Genomic DNA, 24,619 nt, shown 5'->3' on the forward strand with positions numbered 1-24,619 from the left:
TTTTTCTTGGAACTTTCTTCTTATTTTATAGTTTTCTGTAGGTATTGTATTAACTCTCCCTTTAAAATTACCTCCATATTTTCTGGATTAATGTGGATTTCAAGGTCTTTCAGCAAATACTCTTAAATTGAATTAATTGCCCATTGTCCCTTCCCTTACTCCCTGCACAAAGGACATAATATTAAATTATTGATCAAGTAAAACAAGGGATAGTTTTACTAAAGTAAATTATACAGGAGCTAAAAAAGTAAAATTACCATCAGCAGATTTTCTGCCAGAATTCCAGGATTCTTCATTCTCTAAAAATAATTAAAAATGTTAATTATCTAAATTCAAGAATAAAAGTAGTAGGTAATTATTTATATCAGGGTGTCGGAGCCGTTTAATTTTGATGCGGCTCCGGCTCCGGCTTCTACCTTAAAATTAATATATCAATTTTTGTTCATTATTGAATTTGATAAAATAAAATAAATAATATAAAATATTTTGCTTTCATTTTATTAAAGCTATATAAAAGTAAAAGGATTTGTGTCTATTTGTTAAGTAACTATAGTTTTTCCGTTTATTATATGGAAAAGGACCGTTGCCAAATTATAATATTACTTAAAAAGAATATTTTTAGCTACTCTGGAGCCGGAGCCGTTTTTAACGAAAAATACGGCTCCGGATCCGGCTCCGGCTCCACCAAAAATGTTGCTGCTCCCGGCTCCGGCTCCGAAACACTGATTTATATACATCTAAAAAAATTATCAAACAAGAATGACAACATTCGTTAAAGGGAAGCTACAAAAGAACAAACGAACACATATTATTAAATATATTACAATAATTAGAAGTCAGTACCTAAATTTCCTGAAAATCTATTCTATAACTCATCATATTAATCACGGATGTATTGACTGTTTGGTGGTGATGTTGCTAGTTGATAAGCTTTCTAAATTGTACCTAATAGTCACCAAGTTTAAAATTGATAGGGCAGCTCTAACTTGTCTGAATTGAAGAAAAAGCAAACCATTAAGGACAGATCAACCCTAATTGTAGAAAAGCTTCTCTTTGATAATAGTTATTTCTCGCATCGTATTATAAACGGCTTTCCGCGGATATAGAATGTACAATTATAAGATTAAAACCAGTTTTTTAGCCCCTAGGTGCCGTAGGCACGGGCTAAAAAAACTGGTTTTAATATTATGATTGTACATTTTTATATTCGTAGAAAGCTGGATATAATACAATGCTAGACATAGTTTTTTCGTATGGATGAGAACCGGTTCCTATCCACCGGATTCGAATGAATACGAGAAAAAAGATGATATTTTTGGCCAACCTATTTACAAAACAAGTGCCATACAGAAAATTAGCTTTTAAGCTGGTTTTTTTCCCATTAGTGTTAGTAGGTATACTCCTTGACAAACCAGTTTACTCACCCCAATCATCTCTACCCCCTCTGTTGTGTCGGTCAGCTGCCCCACCACCCCCCCTTCCCTGATATCTCCTTCCTCCTCCCCTTTCCCCTTCAAAGGGATGGGCACGGCCTTCGTATTGGTCTTCATATCTGAAAAAAAAGAATAGTATAAATTCTTATATTAAGTAACAGGATGTCTCTTGTCTGTGCCATAAGATCTCAACTTTGTTCTCCTTTATTTTGATCTTCTAATAGGTCCAAGGAAAAAGTATTAATATATTTTATTCTAAATAAAAATATCTAGAGGGGGGGGGGGGGGGGCTCGGCCCAACACCTACCCTTTAAAGCGAAGCAATTCCAGCTAACTCCGCTTTAAAACGTTATTGACAGCCTATGCAAGGTTTAAAAATGATAGGACAATTCTAAAATACTGAAAAGTTTTATCAAAGCTATCAGTTTCTTTCTGTAACGTAGGGACGAAGGGGGGGACCAGGGGCAGTTTATTACACTAGTTCCCAAAGTTTTATAATAACGTTATTGAATTTGGTTTATTAAGATGAGTGTTCAAACGTTTCCACCAATGATTATAATCTACAGAAGGGGTTATTTGGTGTATCATAATTGTGTATGTACTTCAATTTATCGGTCATTGTCTTATCCCTTTAGATCGCAGCGTAAGGAATCAATTAAAACAACGTCGTGTACAAAAAACATCTCAAAATAAAATAGAAAAAAAGATTTTTTTTAGTATAATACCTAGGGTCAAGCGGGGCATTAACCGGTAAGGGGCATTACCGGTAATTTTTTACCCACCTTCAGAAAATGACATTTTTCTCCATGTTCTAATCGGCTGACAGAAAAAAACATAAAAGCAAATTTGTTCCTTATTAAATTGCCTACAAAAAAGTATAAAATGAAATTTTTGTGAGATAAATTTTAAGGGTACTTTTGGGGTCTCAAAGTCGGACGAAAAAATTTTTTTTTCAAAATTTTTTTCACCTATGTGTATAAAGATCGACCTACACAAAAATTGGTAAGACCTAGAACTGATCCGAAAAAACCTTTTGAACTAAGAATTGCCCGCTCTTTCCAAATCCGTTGAGAGCTTAAATGTAGAGTTAATATTTTTTTCAAAAATGACCAAAGTTCGTGCGGGGTATTTTTCGGTAACGTCGAAAAAAAAATTCAAATTCGATTTTTAATATCAATTTTCAGGTTTTCTTTGGTAAAATCTAAAATTCAATATGGGCTTTTTAAGAATTAGGCCAAAAAGTGAATAGAACAGATTTTTTTATATAAAAAAATTCAAATTTTATTTTGAAAGAAAATTTTTGTGAAAAAAAAATCGAAATTTCTCGTCCTTAAAAAAAAATGATTTTTGACATAGAAGGAATAGTCCGATCTTTATGAAAATTTTTGTGGATAATCCCTATAACCTATACTAATTATAATTATTTATGTTTGACTGGCCGTTTGGCCGTTTTTCATCGATTTTTTTTAGGTTGAAAAGACGTTACCCACAATGCCCCACCATGGGGCATTTATCGGTAATTTCTTTGAGTCCAATTATGACAAACTTCTAAAAGTCCTAGGATAACGTCCTATTAGGACCTGATAGTCCTTTCCGTAAGCTTTCTAATGGTCTTGGTCCCATTTAAAAATATTAATATTTACCCCATTTTTTTTTCAAAAAACCGAAAAAATTACCGGTAATGCCCCGCCTCACCCTATTCGATTCTGTATATGAGTTTTTTTTACGTTTAAGATAACCCAATAAATAATAATATATCAGATGATAATATTCATCAACAAGGATGACAAAATTCATAAAAGCATAGTTAATGTGCAAAAAATATTGCAATAGGCACAAAAAATTCCTTATATAAAAGTAATAGGATGTCTAATAGGGTGGGTCGATTTTGAACATTTTTTTTCTGAGGCCAAAGCGGGGATCTGCAAATGATTTGTATGAGTATAATACACCTCTGGATGATTTAAAATTTATCCTAAGTCTTAAAACCGCTGACGACCAGACATTCAATTGTATAGCTATTTGTAAATGGGAGTCAAATTTTTTTTTTAATCAGAACTATGGCTTCATTGTGCTCCCATGGAAAGGCAATGAGGAGTAGAATCAGGAACTTTTGACCGTTTCAAAAAATCTCGTTCCTAGCCTAAGAAAATCTGTGTGGTTTTTTAGTGGTTTCTAAGGCTAGGAACGAGATATTTTGAAACGGACAAAAGTTCCTGATTCAGCTCCTCAAGGCCTTTCCAGGGAGCACCATGAAGCTATAGTTATGATTAAAAAAATTCGGTCAGAAATGTTTTTAAGGTTAATTTAATCTGTTGCATATCCCCTCTTTGTCTAATTCCGATATGAACCCACCCTAATGTCTATGTGTTTGTAGCAGAGGATCTCGCTAACCACTGAACCAAAAAGGCAGATCTTATTTACAATCAAGCGTTTTATATGTCCAAGGATTGATAAATTATTTTGGTGAAGAGTACCTTACTTCAGAACCCCCCCCCCATGTTACTTTAAATGCTCCTAAAGGCCTCTGGGGGCGTTTCCACTTACATACACTCAAAATTACCCCTTCTATAGAAACGTTTGAACTCAATGAACTCACAAATCAAAATTCACTAAAGTCCCCAAGGTTGTTAAGCCAACGAATAAGATATTATAAAATTTTGGGAACTAGTGTAATAAACAGCCCATTGTGTCCTCTCTCTCTCTCTCTGAGTAAACTACATAAAGAGTAGCTTTGCTACTAATAATATTCATTATCTAAATGTAATTAGATAAAGAAAAAACTATAATCAATGTATCCTGAATGTTTATGCAATACAGCCAATATTTTATATTAACCAACTGAATATTCAATTTGTGGTATCCGCCTTGGTTAAATGGCAGACACCCGAGTTCAAATGACTACGGCAGTGTGAACAGACGTGGACACATATATTATAGAGAAGCTACGCTTCTCTAGCAATCACTAAATAATAAACAGAGTCTATTCAGGTGTTACTTTATTCAGGGTCTAAGGTTTACTAAAGTTATATACAACAAATAATAAATACACAGATTGGAATAAATAATCCTAAAGCAGAATCAATATAAATACATATACAATAATCAGATTGGGCAATAATGATCCCCCATCCCTGGAAAGGGTGGGGGAACCAAACAATACAGCTTAACCATAATAAGGCTGTCAAAATCTATCATTAATTTTAAAGCATAGGGAGGGGTCAGGCTGACCCCTTCCCCAGTACTCGGGGGAGGGCCCTCGGCCCTTCTCCGAACCAAGGTCAGGGTTGCCATAGAACATGGCTCACGGTTGCCGAATACCACAAATTCATACCAATAACTACTCTATAGTTCACCCTGTTCGTTCGTATTGCTAAAGAGAAAAATGGATTTTCTCGACTGCTAACTAAGATAGTCGGCTAAAATTTTGTTTGAATATTCCCCCGCAACTCACTTTGTCCGTCAGTCTGTCTGCTATGCTCTAATAGTTATTTCTCGCATCGTATTATAAACGGCTTTCCGTTGATATATAATGTACAATTATGAGATTAAAGCTAGTTTTTTTAGCCCCGAGGTGCAGAAGGCACCGGCTAAAAAACTGGTTTTAATTTTATGATTGTACATTTTTATATTCGTAGAAAGCTGGATATAATACGATGATAGACATAGTTTTTTCGTATGGATGAGAACCGGTTCCTATCCACCGGATTCGAATGAATACGAGAAAGGATACTCAAATACTCGAGGGAAATATTATTTACTCGTCTGTTATCTAGGGTAGTCTACTGAATAAAAAAAAAATCATTGATTTTAGAATTTAATAAATGTTCTCGATTTATTGGTCTATCTGTAATGTCTGTAGATTATTAAACATCTGGTTTTTTTTTACAATTTATGAGCTTTGCTTCTTATGAATATTTTCGACCATGTTTTGTTTTGTCTAAGGTACCAATAATAGTACCATGAAACTCAAAACACCTTGTTATTTTTTTATGTTTTTTTTGTCTGTAATGTATGAACTGTATTATTGTATTCTTTAGAGACAGAATAGACGGTAAAGTAATTAAGAATAATATAATCATAATTTATTTCCCTAAGCCATGGCTATAATTCCGATTATTTTTCTCTGGTTTTCAAAGAATTGATTCTTACAAAAAGGAAACAAAATCATAGGCATCTTCAAGGGGGAATTATTTTCTTATCCACGAACAACTATCTACAATAACATGTATAAGATAAACATATATATTTTTTAAAGAAGTTGTATCAACTTTTTTTTTAATAGCTAGCCGGTCCTTTTAGTAAGTAGTAGATGTAAAATTTTTCATAGAATTCAGATATGCAATCGGTTTTTCTGTAGACCTCTTATTTTTTAAGTAATTTAAGTTTAAAAAAAAAAAAATAAGTCGATTTTAAGGTACTAAAATGCAACAAAAAAAAAAGAAAGAAAATGGCCATTATGAACAAAAATAGTAAGATCTTTAATTTGACACCTTACTTTTTCAATTCTGTCAGGTAATTATTGAAAAAATCGATTTTTTTAAACCCACGAGAATAAAAACTTTGAACTCAATTTTATCCTTTCACAAGTAAAAAAATATGGGTTCATATATACCTTTAGAATCAGAAAAATATTACGAATCCATTGTAAGCAAAATTGAAAAAAAAAGTTTACAATATAGTATATAAACTACAATAAAAGGAATTATATGAAAATATCATATTATATTGTACAGGCAACGTCTTAACTTTTGAATTGGGTATAAAAATGGGAAGGGGGTATAGAGGGGGTAAAGAGGGAGTAAAAAAGGGAAGACGAGAGTGTTGCCAGAACAAAAAATACAATTGGCCATTTTTTTATTTTTTTACTTTTTTTCAATTTTGCTTACAATGGATTCATAATATTTTTCTGATTCTAAAGGTATATATGAACCCATGTTTTTTATGTCTGTTTGAGAAAATATTTAGGTCTAAAGTTTTTATTAAACCGAGGTTAAAAAAATAGATTTTTTCAATAATTACTCAACAGAATTTTAAAAGTAAGGTGTCAAATTAAAGATCTTACTATTTTTGTTCTTACTGGCCATTTTCTTCTTTTATTTTGTTGCGTTTTAGTACCTTAAAACCGACTTAATTATTTTTTTAAAAAACTTAAATTACTTAAAAAATAAGAGGTCTACAAAAAAACCGATTGCATATCTGAATTCTATGAAAAATTTTACATCTACTACTTACTAAAAGAACCGGCTAGCCATAAAAAAAAGTTGATACACCTTCTTTTCAGATATATTTTTGGCTACGAGGAAAAATTTTATGTTATACCTAAATGACTTAATGTTATACATTTGTTAAGAAGGGGAAGGGCATTATTAAAACCAAGCTATTGAAAAAATCATTAATCATTTGTTGGCTTAGCAACTTTGGGGTTTATAACCACTAATTGTAGTCTACAGAAGAGGTAATTAAATTTTGAGTATCATAATTGGGAATGAACGTCAATTTAGCGACCACTGTATTATCCCTTTAGATTTTTATTTAAAATATGATTATTTTGTATCTTTCCTACTTTATTAATATCAAATATCATATTAAGTGAATGAAATATAGATAGAGTATCAAATTTCTTAAATATTTATATAGTGTATTGTATGTTCTTTTTTGTAGCGAAGCTACTTTATACTTTGACTAGCGGCTTCGCCCCTAGCCTCTAGGGGCTTTGCCCCAAGAGGTAATTTAAAAAAACAGTATTTCTGGTGCTGCCATTTATTTTGAAGTAACAGCCTAATTTTTTTTTTTTTTTTCGGGGGGGGGGGGGAAATTTTCATTTTTGGGGGGAATGGGGGCGTCCCACTCCCCAAGAAAAAAGCTTAAAACCACCGAGATCTTAAGGAACAGACACACGGACGGACACATATCATTCTACTTTGTATTATAGATATATAAATTGTATTTGTCCTTTATAGGGTAACATATTTCTTTTATAGCGGTCAAAGTAAATTGTTTATTGTAAGCACATTTGATAAATGAATATCAACTATATCAGCACTCTATCTCAGACAGATGGATAGACGAACAGACAGAGAGAAAAATAGAGTAGCTCCGCTTCTACAAAAGAAAGCATACCTGTTATGATGAAAATTTCTTCTGTCCAGCACAGCAGGATCCAAGTTTTTAGCTCCCTCACTGCTTCTGTTGCCAGGCATACCTGGACCTAGATAGATAGATAGATTGACAACAGGATCCAAGTTTTTAGCTCCCTCACTGCTTCTGTTGCCAGGCATGCCTGGACCTAGATAGGTAGATAGATATATAGATAGATAGACAGTAGGATCCAAGTTTTAGCTTTCTCATTGCTTCTGTTGTCAGGCATACCTGGACCTAGATAGGTAGATAGATATAGAGATAGATAGACAGCAGGATCCAAGTTTTTAGCTTCCTCACTGCTTCTGTTGCCAGGCATACCTGGACCTAGATAGGTAGATAGATAGACAGCAGGATCCAAGTTTTTAGCTCCCCCACTGCTTCATTTTGCCCGGCATACCTGGACCTAGCTAGATAGATAGATAGACAGCAGGATCCAAGTTTTTAGCTTCCTCATTGCTTCTTTTGCCAGGCATACCTGGACCTTAGCAGATAAACATGGATGACAACTTACATAAGCAAGAAGCAAACAAATCATAGAATTGATAGAAAAAGTGAATGAAAAAGGAGATATTCAGTAGTCATAAATCAAAAGTATATATCTTTAGAAAAGTCTAAAACCTTTGACAATGTACTATATACCTTATGTTTTAAAATTAGGGATGGCAATCTGTCAAATTTTTGGACCGGATTCGGTTTCGGATTTTTATAAGAATCCGTCAAAAAAAATGGATTCCGGATTCTTATTTTTGGCTATATATGTCCTAAAAATGTTCTTGGTGTTCTCCATAATTCACTTCCGAGAATCGAACCAAAAGATTATAGGATAGGTATATAATGATGATAATCTTTGCCTTCAAAAAGGGGGAGTTGAAAGAAAAACCTCAAGACGCTAATTTCAGCCTACCAATTGAGAATCCGAATCTGCTAGGTATTAAAAAACGGATTCCGGATTCGGATTCTAAAATTGACCAAAAATTGGGCGGATTCCGAATTTCCGGATTCGGATTGCCAACTCTATTTAAAATTTATATTTTTGAACATGAATGATGAACAGATCAAGTAAACTATATACTGGATGCTCAATGGTAATTTCACAAAAAAAACAGAAAATTTCTCTTATGAAGTTATGGACTGACAGACAAAGTAAATTATAGAGTAGCTTTGATATTAACAAAATGCCAACCTGGAGGAGGTAGAGTGCGGGGGTCTCTAGAGGCAGATACTGGGGGCGGAATCAGGGGGGCTATGGCCCCTGCCAACAATGGGGGAGGCGGCACCCCCAGGTTGGGCGGTGGTCCCGTTATGTCAACTGGCAATCCTAAAATTAAAAATGGTTTAAAAACACAAAATAAATTGCAAGAAGTGGCTACGCTCATATCATTTAGAAAAGGGAAGAAAATAACCCAAAACCATTCCAATATGGAGAACTCAATCGGTTCGCTAGCTATCAAAATCTCCTTTGGGGTCAACCAAACTGAAATTATTTTTTTTCTTTTTACTTTCCGCGGAAAGCTGTCTAATCTTTCCCGGAGTTATAGTCCAAAAATAATGTCCATTTTACATTTGTGTAATAGGAAAAAAAATTTCTCTTTATCTAACAAAACTATTTAGGAGTTTGCACTAAAGCAAGGTTAGATACGTGCAAAGAAATTGCAGCCGGGGTAATAGGGGATATTTGACTGTAAATTATAATGGTACCCAAAGAATTATAATTACGTTCTCTAGTTCGTTGGCTTAAAAATGTGGATACTTAAATTAAATCTTAATTATAGGGTGGCAATCCGAATCCGAAATCCGTCAATTTGTGGACCTAGAATCCGAATCCGAAATTCAAATAACGGATTCGGATTGTTAATTTTTATAGCACTTAAAAAAATTCATTTAAAATGTGGAAGACCCAAAAAAGTATTTTATTGGTTCTTAAACAAAAAGTAAAATGATGGATAGCATTAAAATATTTTTTTTTGTATTTTATTTTCACAGTAGCTTTTCATGCTTAATTTAGGTTAGGCTAAACGGCCACTGTAAGCACTTGAATTTTTTTTTTAAAGAAGACCTTTAAAAATAACTTTTGTAGAATCCGAATCCGACCCAAAATTTGAGCAGAATGCCAAACCCACTTGATTAGTTGATATAACCCTTATTCAGTGTCCAAACTTTTTCACGAATAATATTAATTTACAATATGGGGTTATCTTTTTTTTATCAATATTGCACGTTAGAGACAAAGTCAATTTTAGCACAGCTACGCTGCTCAAACTAAATTGGCAATCTTAGTTTGCAAGTATATTTTTATGAGGAATGCATTCCACTATTTTTAGATAGGTGTAATTTATTTAAATAAGTTACAGAACCCTCCGAAAGCCCCTACTCTACTAATTTTGGTTGAGGAATATAATTTATAATACAAAGTAGCTTGATGTCTGTCCGTCTGTCTGTCCCTTAAGATCTCGGTAACCACTGAACCGATCAGATTCTACTCTTCAGGGTATATACCTACTTGTCCTGTGGTGCTTTTAGGTTATTTTCTTGGGGGTTGGGACACCCCCAACCCCCCCAAAAACAAAAAATCCATCCCCAGTTTTTTTTATAAATAGAAAGTAGAGGGGGCTCCTTAGTGGGGGTACTTAATTTGTGGAGAAACAAACATTTCGTGGAAATTACTCAATTTTCTTCTAAAGACAAAGTTTATTCGTAATCTTAATAGATATTTCCTAATTTAGCCTTCTTACCAGGGATCTTAAGGGATAAGACAATAGCCGATAAACTGATGTACATCCCCAATGATGATACACAAAATTAATCCTTCTGTAGATTACAAACAGTGGTTGCAACGTTTGAACACTCCACTTGATGAACGAACCAATCCAAATTTACTGAAGTCTCTAAGGTTGTTAAGCCAACGAATAAGAAAACGTTATTATAAAACTTTTGGGACTAGTGTAATAAACAGCCCATTGTCACCTGTCTCTCTGTTTCTTACACTTTTTTTAAAGGATCTTAAGGGATAAGACAATAGCCGATAAACTGACGCATACTCCAAATTATGATGTGCAAAATAGCTCCATAAGAGATTAAGATTATTAGTGTAAAAACTTGATTACTACTAGTTTATACAGCCCAATCAAGATTTAATCAATGTACCCAAAGTTTTTGAACCAACATGTGAGTGAAAAATCTTTGGGTAATAAGTGTAATTTATAATCCAATGTCCCCTCCCTCTATAGTTCTTGCTCTATTTCCATATATCTTAAGGGATAAGACAATGCCATGGAAAATAAAGAGGGGGGTGGGGGGGGGTCGGATCTGACACTTTTGCGTAAACAGGGTGCATAGGCTTTGTCTTAGGAGTGAGAGGATTGGTTATTTCATTGGGAAAAAGTTAACATTTGGGGTATATTTTTCTTATATTTAAAATTTTTTTTTATAGGTATCCAGGTTCAGGTGCTGCAGGCTGGAAGGTCGTTTCTGAATTTACATATATAAGAATGCTTAATATATTTAAGAAATCAAAAACGCTTAAAAATAAATCTTTGATATTGAAATATGTGGAGCTTTACTTTTAAAGCGCATTGCGAGCCCCCCCATATTTATTTAAATTGAAAATAAGAGTTTTCTTTCTTAATGCCTTAAAATCGAAGGGGGCCTCAACCCTTCGCGGATATCTTGGAACTAGTATAACCTACCCTGAAATAAATTAAAACACAAAAACTATCTCCCCCATTTTTATAATTTGTTTCAAAATAAAGGACGTAGTGGTTCTGTTTTCGATTAGGCAATTAAAGGGAAATTGCCGAATGTTTTATTCAAATGATATATTTCATTGTTATTAAATAAAGGTCTTCTGTAACATACTTTGTATGTTTAAACTAGGGTTGGCAATCCGTATCCGAATCCGGGATCCGCCCAATTTTTAGCCAATTTTGGAATCCGAATCCGGAATCCGTTTTTTAATAGCGGATTCGGATTCTTAATTGCTGGGCTAAAATTAGCGTCTTGAATTTTTTCTTTCAACTCCGCCTTTTTGAAGGCAAAGATTATCATCATTATATATAATATCTTTTAAAATTTGGTTCTATTCTCGGAAGTGAATTATAGAGAACACCAAGAACATTAATTTTTAGGACATATGTAGCAGGTAAATTTTTTAATTAAAAAAAGCCTTTAAAAATATTGCTAGAATCCGGAATCCGCGGGAATCTGTCTTTTTTTGGACGGATTCTTGTAAGAATCCGAATCCGAATCTGGTCCAAAAATTTAACGGATTGCCATCCCTAGTTTAAACATGTGCTTAAATTGATGTAAACTCTCTAAAGATGATTATAAACCCTTAAGATTAGGATAAAGATTATTGGTTAAACAACTTGGTTACTTTCAGTCACTAGTGTATATAGTTTTAACTTCATTGTCCCTCCCTCACTGATGTTTGCATGTTTAGCTGGTTATGCATTTTTGTCTGTCCGTCCGCCAGTCTGTCAATCAGTCCGTAACGCTGAGAGGTAAATGTGATTTTCTCGGCGGCTAATAATGATAGACAGCTGACATTTTTGAAAGGAATCCCCCTGTACTAATATATTCTGTCCATAATTTACTTGGTCCGTCAGTCTGTTGGTCATGCTTCAAAAGACACATATTTATTTTTAATAAAGGTTTCGTGATTTTAGCATATTATATCTTTCTTTTTCATTTCTCATGACAACAGAACATCAGATCTCACTGATTCTTTATATGTGCTTTGCTACTTGTGGACGTTGTAATCCTTGTTTTGCGGTGGTTTTTTGTATATGCTGCTCTACTTATAACTATTGTTATCCTTGTTTCCTACAAGTTTTACGTATTTTTAAATGGAACAGAAATAAAATAATAAAAAAGCATTTTATGAACAAAACATCCTGTAACCTAATTTACATATAATAATAATACTAACAAGGATGACAACATCCATAAAAGCGAAGCAATGAAACGGTAGGACAAACAGACATTAACACTTGTATAGTGTTTGAACTTAATAATCAGAAAATAAAAGTATAAGAGTCGAAGCAAAATCGTAAGTAAATTTGTTGAAAAACTGCTTGATACAGGATAATGTTTATTAGGGTGGGTTCATATCGGAATTAGACAAAGCGGGGATATGCAACAGATAAAATTAACCTTTAAAACATTTCTGACCGAAAAAGAATTTTAAAAAATTGAGTTTTAGAACACGACCACTTAAAAATATAATTCATTACTTATTAGTATGCAAAGACGACATTCAAAAATTTTTTTGAATCAGAACTATGGCTTCATGGTGCTCACTGGAAAGGCCTTGAGGAGCTGAATCAGGAACTTTTGTCCGTTTCAAAATATCTCGTTCCTAGCCTTAGAAATCGCTAAAAAACCAAAAAATTTTAGAGTTTATTGAGAATTGTCCAATTTGTTGAGGTTTTTTAGATTTTCTCAGGCTAGGAACGAGATTTTTTAAAACGGACAAAAGTTCCTGACTCAGCTCCTCAAGGCATTTCCAGGGAGCACCATGAAGCCATAGTTCTGATTCAATAAATTTTTTACTTCCATTTACAAATAGCTATACAATTGAATGTCTGGTCGTCAGCGGTTTTAAGACTTAGGATAAATTTTAAATCACCCAGAGGTGTATTATATCTATATAAATTGAGTGCAGATCCCCGCTTTGGCCTCAGAAAAAAAATGTCCAAAATCGACCCACCCTAATGTTTATGGACATACTTACATTTTTAGGACTTGATTATAGAGTTGCTTCGCCTATGATATTGTTCTTTGTTGTCCCAGGAATCAATATACAAAAAAAACAGATTAAACGGTTAATTAGATCACAAAAAAATTTGTTTAAAAAGTTTAAAATGGACGTACGGACATTCTGGTAATGATTATAGAGTTGCTACGCTTTCTAAATCGTACCTAACTACTACAGGAATCACCATCGATAGGACAATTCTAACATGCCTAAATTAACAAATAAAAGCTATTTGTCTCGGACGGACCGACTCTAATTATAGAAAAGCTTCGCTTTTATAAAAACGACCCTATTACGGGGTGGGGGAGGTTATTTCTTTCCAGGGGCGATTTCTCTTTGCAGGGTGGAGGTTTCCTCCTTAAAATTAGTCAAAAAAAAAACCTTTCCTAGACCTACATAAAGCTTTACTATAAAGAAAACCAATCATTTCAAAGTTAATCCTATCAAAATAAAAACTTGAACGTCCTTGGAAAGTCCCCATTGTCTTTTAAGTCAATGAATGGGAGATGATGTTTGTAAAACTTTATTAAAGACCAATATCCCCTACCTCCCTGAATAAATTCAATAAATTGACTAGGAATACGTTTTGTCAATGAAACTAAAGATTAAATTAGTATCTATAATACAAAGTAGAACGATGTCTGTCTGTCCGTCTGAAGCTTAAGATCTCAGTAACAGCTGAATCGATTGGGCTCTACTTTTCAGGGATTATACCTACTGGTCCTGTGCTGGTTTTAAGCTATTTTCTTGGGGGGTGGGCCACCCCCCTCCAAAAAAAAATATATTTTTTTTTCTTTTTAAAACTAAAATTAAAATAGCGGGATCGACTACCCCCCCCCAAAAAAAAAAAATTTCCCCCCCCCAAAAAAATTTTTTTTTTTTTAAATTTTTCTTTTAAATCTAAAATACGAAAAATTGATTTGATTAAACCTCTTGGGGCACAGCCCCTAGAGGCTAGGGGCGAAGCCGCTAGCATATTCTTAAACGCAAAGCTTTTGTAAGTCTAGCGTTGGTCCGTCCAGAACGGATAGCTTTTTTCGTTATTTTAGACATGTTAGAATTTACCTTTCAATTTCAAACTTTAAATGTTGATTTCTATAACAGTTAGGTACGATTTAGAAAGCGTAGCAACTCTTTAATCGTTACAAAAAAGGTCCATTTAAAACAAGGTACACTGTTATAAGCGAAACAACTCTAAAATCAGGTCCTCTATCAGTAGGTATCCTTTATTAATCAACAAACTTACGTACAATTTTGTTTCGACTTATACATTTATATTCTGCTTATTCAGTTCGGACACTCTACAAGTGTTAAATTTTAATGTTCGTTTATCCAACCGTTTCAGAGCTTCGACTTTATGGATGTTAGCATCCTTGTTTTGCAGTACTGAAGAGACTCCTTGACTAGAACTGAATAATAAATCTTTTCAAAACTCAAATCAAAATTTCATTTTTCAAATTTGCTCAATACATCGATTCTTTAGAAATATAAGGACAACTGTGTTTTTCATGGCGAAATAAATAACTAGGTATAAAAATTTTTTAAAATTAAACTTTTTGAAAAAATCTGTCTGAAGATTGAGATTCGCTAAAGCGTGAAACTTTAAGTTCAAGATAAATACAATTTAAGTAAAAATTTATTTATGATATAGAGGCCTAAACATGCGTTAATCGAACCCTTCGGAGCTACCCAATATAATCTAACTAAACAAGAAGTAATAATCATACTTTTAATTTAAAATTAAAATAGGGAGGGGGCGGGATGGTGTTCCAAAAGGCACTTTGAGGGAATGCGCCAAATATATTAATTATAGACTGACTTGTAGCCTAAGCAAGAAAGCTATCTATATCCTATAAATGTTAAAAATAGACTGACAGATAGATTTAAAGAGAAGGGTAGGTTTCTGGTAGAATCCGTAAAGGTGCGTGTTATAAGGCTTAAAAATAGTAGTAAAACGATAATATTCACTAAATATGTGTATTTCTTATTAAAAAGAACTATAGAATTTTTTTTTTTTTTTTAAGTTAACATAACCTACTGGTTTTTACTTATAAACACATAATCTTTACGGATTTTTCCAGAAACCTACCCCTCTCTTTATGTAGATTAAATAAAGGATTACCTAAATATTCTATTAATAGATCTAATGATTTTGTACTAATAAAGAAAAGTTTGATTTAGATAGGTAGTCAAGCTACTCTGCTCTGGACGATATTTTGATGTATAACACCAATGATAAACAAAATATCCCCTTTCTTTAGGTAAAAATTGTTGGTTGAAATGTTTCGATATAACTATGACAATCAAGATTTCATATAAGTAATCAAAGTTATTAAGCCAACAAATAAGAAAACATGTTATTGTTCATTCATAAAACTTTAGGTTAAGTATAATTTACAGTCTTATATCCCTTTCATCCCAAAATGGATTATTTTATTTATTATCACCGGCGGTGTACATCAATTTAGTAGTCAATCTTCTTATCCATTAAGCTTTCTGAATCGAGTATAACTTTTATTGTCTCAATGGATACGAACATCTTAGTTAAAAAATTTTCCACTCTTTTATTTTTCTATAAATGTACCTATTTCATTTCTTATTCAATCTGTTTTGTGAAGAGTTTTAATTGGAATAAGGAAAAAATCAGTTTATGTAATTCTTAAAATTAATTTTAGGTTTCAAAAAGAAGTAATTTACTCTTCAATTCATTCAGTTTATGTCTATAGGTACAATAAGTTGATTTGCTGACTAAAGTAAGAAAGTCTTATAAGAAAATAGGTATAGAAGATCTAGATAGATGCTCAAACAGAACCAATAATCTGTCAAACTTAAAAAGCGATTCTAGCAGACAAACACCTTAGTTTATTTTTGTTATTTACGATTCATTCCAATAATACGAGCGACAAAATTTTTCTATGTATATTTTATCGAAAGCTAACTTTATCCTGACTAATCACATATGTTTGAAATTAAATACAGACTGGCCAGCAAATTTTGAAAATAAAAAACGTACATAACGTACACAAAAAAATACGTTACGTACATAAAAAAAGTAAAAAAACGTACAAGAACGTACATTCCTAATAAAAATAAGTTAAATAATTTCCTAGTTACCTATTATCAATACATTTAAGTCTACTAGCAGCTACCTGTAAAGGAGAACCATAGCGAACTGACAGACACAAGATATCCTATTACTCTATTCAAAAGAACTAGCGTCTACGCTCCTAAAGGCCTCTAGGGGCACTTGAGGAGGGGAGAGTTGAATTCAATAAAAAAAACATGGATGACAACATACATAAGTAGCAAAGCTCAAAAGTTATTTATAGACATCTGGAAAAAAATTAACTTAAAATCAGTGAGCAATTAAAATTCATTTTTGGGAGGAGGAGGTAGTTTTTTTTCTAAAGTCAATTTCTCTTGGGAGGGTGGATGGTGATACTCTTCCCCAAAATAGTTATTATGTACAAAGTATATCCTATTTTAAAAATAAAAAGTAAAAAACAAGGATGACAACATCCTTAAGTAGCGAAGCTCAAAAGTTATTGATGGAAATCTGGGAACTATATAAACTATAGAGTAGTGTCGTAAAAAATAAGCATTTAACTTATTTAAATAAATTACAAAACCTTTTAAAAATATATAATAACGTGAAAATCTAGGAATAAATTCAGCCCCCCAACCAATAAGCAAATCTCAATGAAATTTAGTGGAAGTATTAAGAATGAAAACTAATACAATCGCTTAAAATTACAACCGACTATCAGGAATATGAGTTGTGAAAATCACAAAAACCTATACATCTAGGAATCGATCTAGCACTGCAACAAATAGACAAACCTTAAAGAAACTTTTTGAAAATATGTAGAATGTGAATTTATTTATTCCCTGAAAATTTCAGCCGTCTATCTTGAATAGAAGTCGAGAAAACCACGAAAAAAAGAAAATCTAGGAATAGATCTAGCACCCAACCAAAAGGCAAATCTCAATGAAAATATGTAGAATGTGAACTTATTCAATCAAAAAACAGGAGCCGAGAAAATAACGTTTCTCCAATAGCATAACGGACTGACAAAGTGATTATAGAGTAGCTTCGCTAATAAATTTTTTAGTGAGGGAGGGGGAAGTAGACCATCCCCATTTCTGATTTCAATTTTTAAAAGAAAGAATAAATAGGGGAAAGGTGGTGATTTTTTTCTAAGAGTAGTTTGTTGCAAATATTCTGCAACATTGTAAAAATGTCTGGCGCTTCACGCCGCTCCGACCAGAACAAGAACCATGAAAGGATTGCAAGGCAGTGTGTTTTGAAATGTGAAATTGTCTATACTTCAATGTTGTTAAGAAGAATAAAAGCTTGAATACAAAGTTTTCTTGAGTTATATGAAATGTTTAAATATATCAAACAAGTTTCTCTTGGGAGGGTGGTTGTACCCTCTCCCAGAACCTATAAGAAGCTACCCTGTAAAGGAGAACCGTATCGGTTTAGCGGTTAGCGAGAACCTTCGGTACAAATAAACTGACAGAGAGACATACATCCTGTTATTACGTACTAAGTATATTCTATTAAATAAAGTAGTAAGTTTTTGGTCTGATGCTTAAGATTTTCATAACTACTTCACACAGTTACCGAGATGGTTTTAGGCTATTTTTCTATCATTTTTAATACAGGTTCTTGAAGGGATATGGAAGGACAGAGAAAATAGCCTACAACCTCACAAAGATCATGTCGGTTCAGCAGTTAGCGAGATTCTTTGTTACAGAAAAAAAGTATTCATAGGATAAACATATAATAGGATATAGGGTTATTTTGTCTATTGCTAAAGATCTCAGAAAATACTAGTCTTTAATACAAAGTAAATCAATGCCTGTCTGTCTAAAGCTTAAGATCTTGGTAACCGCTGAACAGATTGGGTTCTAATCTTCAGGGAATATATCTACTGGTCCTGTGGTAGTTTTAGGCTATTTACTTAGAGTGTGGGAAACCCAACCCCCCAAAAAAATCAACCACCCCTCAATTTATTTTTGTAAACTAATGCAAATCAGCGGGGTGGGGGAACCCTAGATATACCACACTTTTCTGGGATCTTGCTGAGTCAAGTATCAACTGTTGGGAATATCAAAGGATGACTCCATGCAAAATTTGAGCCGGATCCGGCCAAAACCGGTCGTGAATTTTATGAAAAACCGGTTTTTTCTGGTTTTTAGGGGGTATCTGTAAATCGATTCAGCTGGAGCAAAACCGGTTAGAGGTACACAAAATTTTACTTCACATGAAATTTAGCCAATGCAATTGCCTACAAAAATGTACTTCATCATCAACTTGATTGGACAACTCTTTCCCCTCCTAAATGTCCATTAAAACCTCGGAAACGGCAAAAATCGCCAAAAATCACGCCTTCGGCGGCAAATAACGGCTAAACGGTCAGCCGGAGGCGAATGAAACATAAATAAAGAAATGTCTGCCTCAAAAAGTTGTTTAACATCAAAGAGATGCTTGAAGTCTCTAAAACGACTCCTTCCCCTCCTTTAAGGGGAAAAACTGAAAACACGTGATTTTCAAAAGTATGCCCACTTCGTGGGAGTGGGGGGCACTGATCCCGTCACCTCAGGGTCAACAAATATAAAGTCTAGGCGGCCCACAATGCTGAATTTTCACCAAGTGAAAGTCTTGTGTCATTATCTCTTATGAGAAAAAAGTTATTAATTAATTAAAATTTCAAATTGTGATTTTTTGATGGATTTCTTTGATGAAATGACAGGCCGGTCAATTTTTAGGCCATTTTTTGCGGTTTTTGGGCCGTCATGCCCAAACGGTTTGAGATAATCTCACGGGACCTTTTGCCCAACCTAAGTCTGGTTATTTGTGAGGTCTAGGAAAAAAAAACAGACTTACGCAAAAGATTATAATTATAATCTTTACACAGAAAAATGGCACGAGGTGAGGGTTTTAGGGGGCAAAATGAGCCGACCAGCGATTTTTGACGGCACGCAGCGACGTCGTGCTTCATCCAATCCGGGATTTTTTTTTCTTAGACCTTACAAATAACCAGGCTTAGGTCGGGCAAAAGGTCCCGTGAGATTATCTCAAACCGTTTGGGCGTGACGGACCAAAAACCGCAAAAAATGGCCTAAAAATTGACCGGCCTGTCATTTCATCAAAGAAATCCATCAAAAAATCACAATTTGAAATTTTAATTAATTAATAACTTTTTTCTCATAAGAGATAATGACACAAGACTTTCACTTGGTGAAAATTCAGCATTGTGGGCCGCCTAGACTTTATATTTGGTGACCCTGGGGTGACGGGTTCAGTGCCCCCCACACCCACGAAGTGGGCATACTTTTGAAAATCACGTGTTTTCAGTTTTTCCCCTTAAAGGAGGGGAAGGAGTCATTTTAGAGACTTCAAGCATCTCTTTGATGTTAAACAACTTTTTGAGGCAGACATTTCTTTATTTATGTTTCATTCGCCTCCGGCTGACCGTTTAGCCGTTATTTGCCGCCGAAGGCGTGATTTTTGGCGATTTTTGCCGTTTCCGAGGTTTTAATGGACATTTAGGAGGGGAAAGAGTTGTCCAATCAAGTTGATGATGAAGTACATTTTTGTAGGCAATTGCATTGGCTAAATTTCATGTGATGTAAAATTTTGTGTACCTCTAACCGGTTTTGCTCCAGCTGAATCGATTTACAGATACCCCCTAAAAACCGGAAAAAAACGGTTTTTCATAAAATTCACGGCCGGTTTTGGCCGGATCCGGCTCAAATTTTGCATGGAGTCATCCTTTGATATTCCCAACAGTTGATACTTGACTCAGCAAGATCCCAGAAAAGTGTGGTATATCTAGGGAACCCCCACCGCACCCTGGGGCGAAGCCTAAATGAAAAAAATAATCACAATCTTTTTTTATATTTTTTTTGACAAATTTCCAACAAACGATTCTATAAAAGAGGGGACGAAGCCTCTAGAGGCTAGGGGCGAAGCCTCTAATCCTAGTAGAAAGTAAAAAGCTTTAAGTGTCCCTCCCCCAAAGAAAATAGCAAAAAAACATCACAGGACTATTAGGTATATTCCATGAAGAGTAGAGCCCAATAGGTTTAGTGGTTAATGAGATATTAAGCTTCTGATATACAGACGGACAAGCAGACGGACAGACATCATTCTACTTTGTATTATAGATAATATACTATTTTTGTAATACTTTTTGTACAAATACAAATAAATATACAAATACTTTTATACTTATATTTGATTCTTATTCTTTAAAAACTGAAGATACCAAAAAATAAGACTTCTTAATCCTAAACTGAGCACCATTTGATACCTCGGAAAATTTACCCATGTATATAAAGAATTTGAAAAAAAAATTATCGTAAAATCTATTAAAGGGGTAGTTGCATGAAATGCATTTAAACTTGAATTCAGTCAACTGCATACCTCTTTCTGTTTAATAGTTTAAACTAAATCTTTAGGACATATATTTCAAATCCATAAATTTAAACTGTAAGTTCTAATAACATATATGCATAATTTACCTACATGTTTTTGTTCTATGAAAATTTAAGATAATATTGAATTTATTTAATATAATACACCTATAGTTTTTGTTAAACTTTTCGTACAAAACATACAAATTACTTTTCTGCTAATATTTGATTCTTATTATTTTTAAAAAAACGTAAAACGTACAAAAATACAAATTTCAAAATACGTTACGTACACATATCAAAATAACGTCCAGAACGTACACAGATTCGATGCGTAACGTACAAAACGTACACTCTGGCCAGTCTGTAAATAAAATAAAAATAGTTTCCTTTCGTACCATATCTGTACAGTTCTTGACCAATAACATGGCCGGATTGTTCCTCCGCTGTTTGACTAATGGCTGATTAAGAGAGTGTATCTATATTGTTCTAAGCAAAATATGTAGAAATATGCAAAATTTAAAAACAAAAATCATCTGTGGATGAATATCATTGGTTGAAAAGTTTGGGCATTATTTGTTTGAAACCAACCAACTAATCAAAATTCAAACAGGAACCCAAAGTTTTTGAGCCAACAATTAAGAAAACGTTGCCATAAACATTTGGGTACTATCGAGTAACAAAACCTTCCTACCTAATGGTTGTTCTCTAAATGAGGGCGGGGGAGTGGTAATGGCCCCGCCCATTAACGCGGACGGAGGCGGGGTGAAGAATTGATCCCGCTGCGCCATCCGCCTGGCCAACTCCGCCTTCTTGTTGTCCACCTCTTCCTGCAGCTTGCGCAGCTGCTCTGTAAATCCGCCTAAAAAAAGGCGCAACTCAAAAAATATAATTTAAAAAAATGAATTATTTACTAAGTAATTCACCATTTATGGTTATTTATTTATCGTAATTGGGTGTGTTTTATCAATTGATCATCCTTAGTCTTATGACTTCAATTTTGAGACTAAAATAATTTAGAATAATTAACAGCACTTAACAAAACATTTGATTGATAATTCCTTAACAAAATTGAAATGTATATTACACTGTTACCTAAAGTTTTATAAAAGATAAATTACAGCGCGGATCGCGTGTAATCTTAACACAACTCAAACAAAATTAAAGCATAAACGTTCTTTATGTAAGATTTTTTGTTGAAGAAAACCAAAAATACATTGTTAAATACACAAGCACACACAAACACACACACACACATAGATAGACATCCTACCTCTCCCCCTAGTCAAATTAAGAATGTTTACCAGTATATTATAATGAATTAAATTATTAACATTACCTGTATCGCTACTGACAATCTGAGCCATGCCAGGTGACTCATTACCAGTAGTAGTTGCAGCTGCGGCAGCTGAACCTGTAGTAGTAGCTGCAGCAGCTGTCTCCCCATAGTCGTCATCCGGATCATATGGCTCCTCGTCCGGGTTGTATGGAGACACAGTTGGAGATACCTGTATATCAAAAGTTCATTAATAACAGGGACTATAAATTACACAAGTACCCAAAGTTTTAAAGTTATCTTATTCATTGGTTTAAAAACTTTGGGTACTTTGGAAGGGGGTACGACACAGTAGGAGATACCTACATCAAAAGCTCATTAAGATTATTACAACCAAGGGTCAGGGTCTAGGGAATGCTCACCAGACAAACATTTCTAGTAAAATGTGAAAGAAATATCACGAAACCTTGTGGCATCTCAAGTTAGTATTATTGCTATTTCAATTATCATTATCAACGACTCCTTGTCTGGGTTGTGCGGAGACATAGTTAAAGATACCTATACCAAAAGTTCAAAATGTGAACAAAGATCAGCTGATGGTAAAACATGGTACTGGTACATGATTGCCGCGTATAATTATGAAAAGTAAAATGTCGTCTTTTGTGTTGAAATAATATTACAAATTAATAATTTAAACAAATATAGTTTTGTTACACTAAGATGATTACGACCAAGGTGAACAGACGACTAACCCTTAGATTTCACGACCTTGTCAGAAAGCCCTAAGATGTTAATGTTGAAATAAAAGAGGGACAATAATACTGGAATCAAAAGTTGTATTATTGACAGGAAGAAATAGGGTAACATTGGACTATAAATTACACTGGTATCCAAAGTTTCACAACCACGTCATCTTATTCATGGGCTCAAAAACTTTAGGTGTTGTAGATTAATCTTATGAATTGGAAAATTTCAAGTCAGATTGAAAATATTTTATTGCAACGAATGGAAGATCCTGTTTATTAACAAAGATGATCATGTACCTAGGGTCACGTGAGAATATCATATAATAGTCATGCCTCATATTGCTTGGTTTAATTTTTATGGTGGAAACAATTTAGTACCTAAAGATTACTGATAAGACAAAATATAATCATAATGATTTTAGCTTCTGTAGAATTTATTAATTACTTTCTTAAGAAACAAATTTAAAAGTAATGAATAAGTTGAATTTTTTTTGTTGAAAAATTCCAAAATGAATGCTTTTAGCTCTGGAATCATAAAACTCATTAAAACACGCCATTCATATCTTTGGGATAGGTTTGACAGCCAATGTTATGGTTAAATAGTTTAAGTTAATTTTTTATCATTAACTTCAGTAGCAGCCGCTGGCCACCTGATAATGCTAATTAAATTAAACCACTAATCAACGGCAAAATTTTTTTTAAGTAAAAAATTTTCCAGTATTGCTTCGAAACCAATTAATATTTGCTGGATTAAAATAAGTCCTCAGCCATACTGAAAAATCATGCATAGCATCGTATTACACACAAATTTTTCACGAAAATTAAAATAAATCTAATACCAGTTTTGTTAGGCTGAACCTTCAGGTCAACCAAAACTGATTTTAATCTTGTAAATATTTTTTCATTTTAATATCCACGAAAAGCTGTCTATAATACGATGCGCTAATTTATTACCTTTTGAACTGTTTCAGGATTTGATTGTGAGATCTGTTTGACGAGATCGGGTACAGAGGAGGTCTCACTTGTCTGGTAAGCAGCACATAGGTCTCATTATGTGGATAGACAGATAGATAGATATATAGATAGACAGAGAGATATATAGATAGATAGATTGTGAGATCTGTTGGACGAGATCGGGTACAGAGGAGGTCTCACTTGTCTGGTAAGCAGCACATAGGTCTCATTATGTGGATAGACAGATAGATAGATATATAGATAGACAGAGAGATATATAGATAGATAGATTGTGAGATCTGTTGGACGAGATCAGGTACAGAGGAGGTCTCACTTGTCTGGTAAGCAGCACATAGGTCTCATTATGTGGATAGACAGATAGATAGATATATAGATAGACAGAGAGATATATAGATAGATAGATTGTGAGATCTGTTGGACGAGATCAGGTACAGAGGAGGTCTCACTTGTCTGGTAAGCAACACATAGGTCTCATTATATGGATAGATAGATAGATAGACAGACAGATAGATAGATAGATAAATTGTGAGATATGTTTGACAAGATCCTCATCAACCCCCATTATCTTTAAAATAAATTGAAATGATTCCTGTGCTCGCTAGGCACTTTGAAGGAAAGCACCAAACAAGAAAAGTTTGAAAGAAATATGTATTTTTAGCTTTAACATTAGAAATATATTCAAAGAAACTCTTCAAGAGAATTTAATAAATAATTTCTATGAACAGCTAAATTCAAATTTTTGAATGGTTTTAAAGATAATGATGAATTTTACAACAGAGATGAAAAGATAAAAACATTATTTGGAAAGCATCTCAACATTTGGTGGGGATGGTTGGTAAAAATATCAGGGATCTAAATGGATAAG

At 33.7% G+C, this 24,619-nt stretch overlaps 1 protein-coding gene across 3 annotated transcripts in view; it reads right to left on the reverse strand.

The window, feature by feature from the left end:
- LOC145304204 (death-inducer obliterator 1-like) overlaps window positions 1–24,619 on the reverse strand; it is a 116,136-nt gene that overhangs the window by 8,534 nt on the left and 82,983 nt on the right. For 2 of the 3 annotated variants that reach the window (XM_080146023.1, XM_080146021.1), the window contains 7 exons: window positions 23,734–23,805; window positions 22,097–22,265; window positions 21,452–21,619; window positions 8,761–8,895; window positions 7,557–7,644; window positions 1,425–1,552; window positions 258–299 (listed from right to left, as the gene is read on the reverse strand). In XM_080146023.1, the coding sequence (XP_080002149.1) occupies window positions 258–299; window positions 1,425–1,552; window positions 7,557–7,644; window positions 8,761–8,895; window positions 21,452–21,619; window positions 22,097–22,265; window positions 23,734–23,805 (802 nt within the window). The remainder of the gene's footprint in view (window positions 1–257; window positions 300–1,424; window positions 1,553–7,556; window positions 7,645–8,760; window positions 8,896–21,451; window positions 21,620–22,096; window positions 22,266–23,733; window positions 23,806–24,619) is intronic. The other variant, XM_080146022.1, reaches the window with a different exon arrangement.

Source organism: Acartia tonsa, chromosome 13 (genome assembly GCF_053477335.1).
Source record: "Acartia tonsa isolate MP-2025a chromosome 13, ASM5347733v1, whole genome shotgun sequence".
Classification (NCBI taxonomy): Eukaryota; Metazoa; Arthropoda; class Copepoda; order Calanoida; family Acartiidae; genus Acartia; species Acartia tonsa.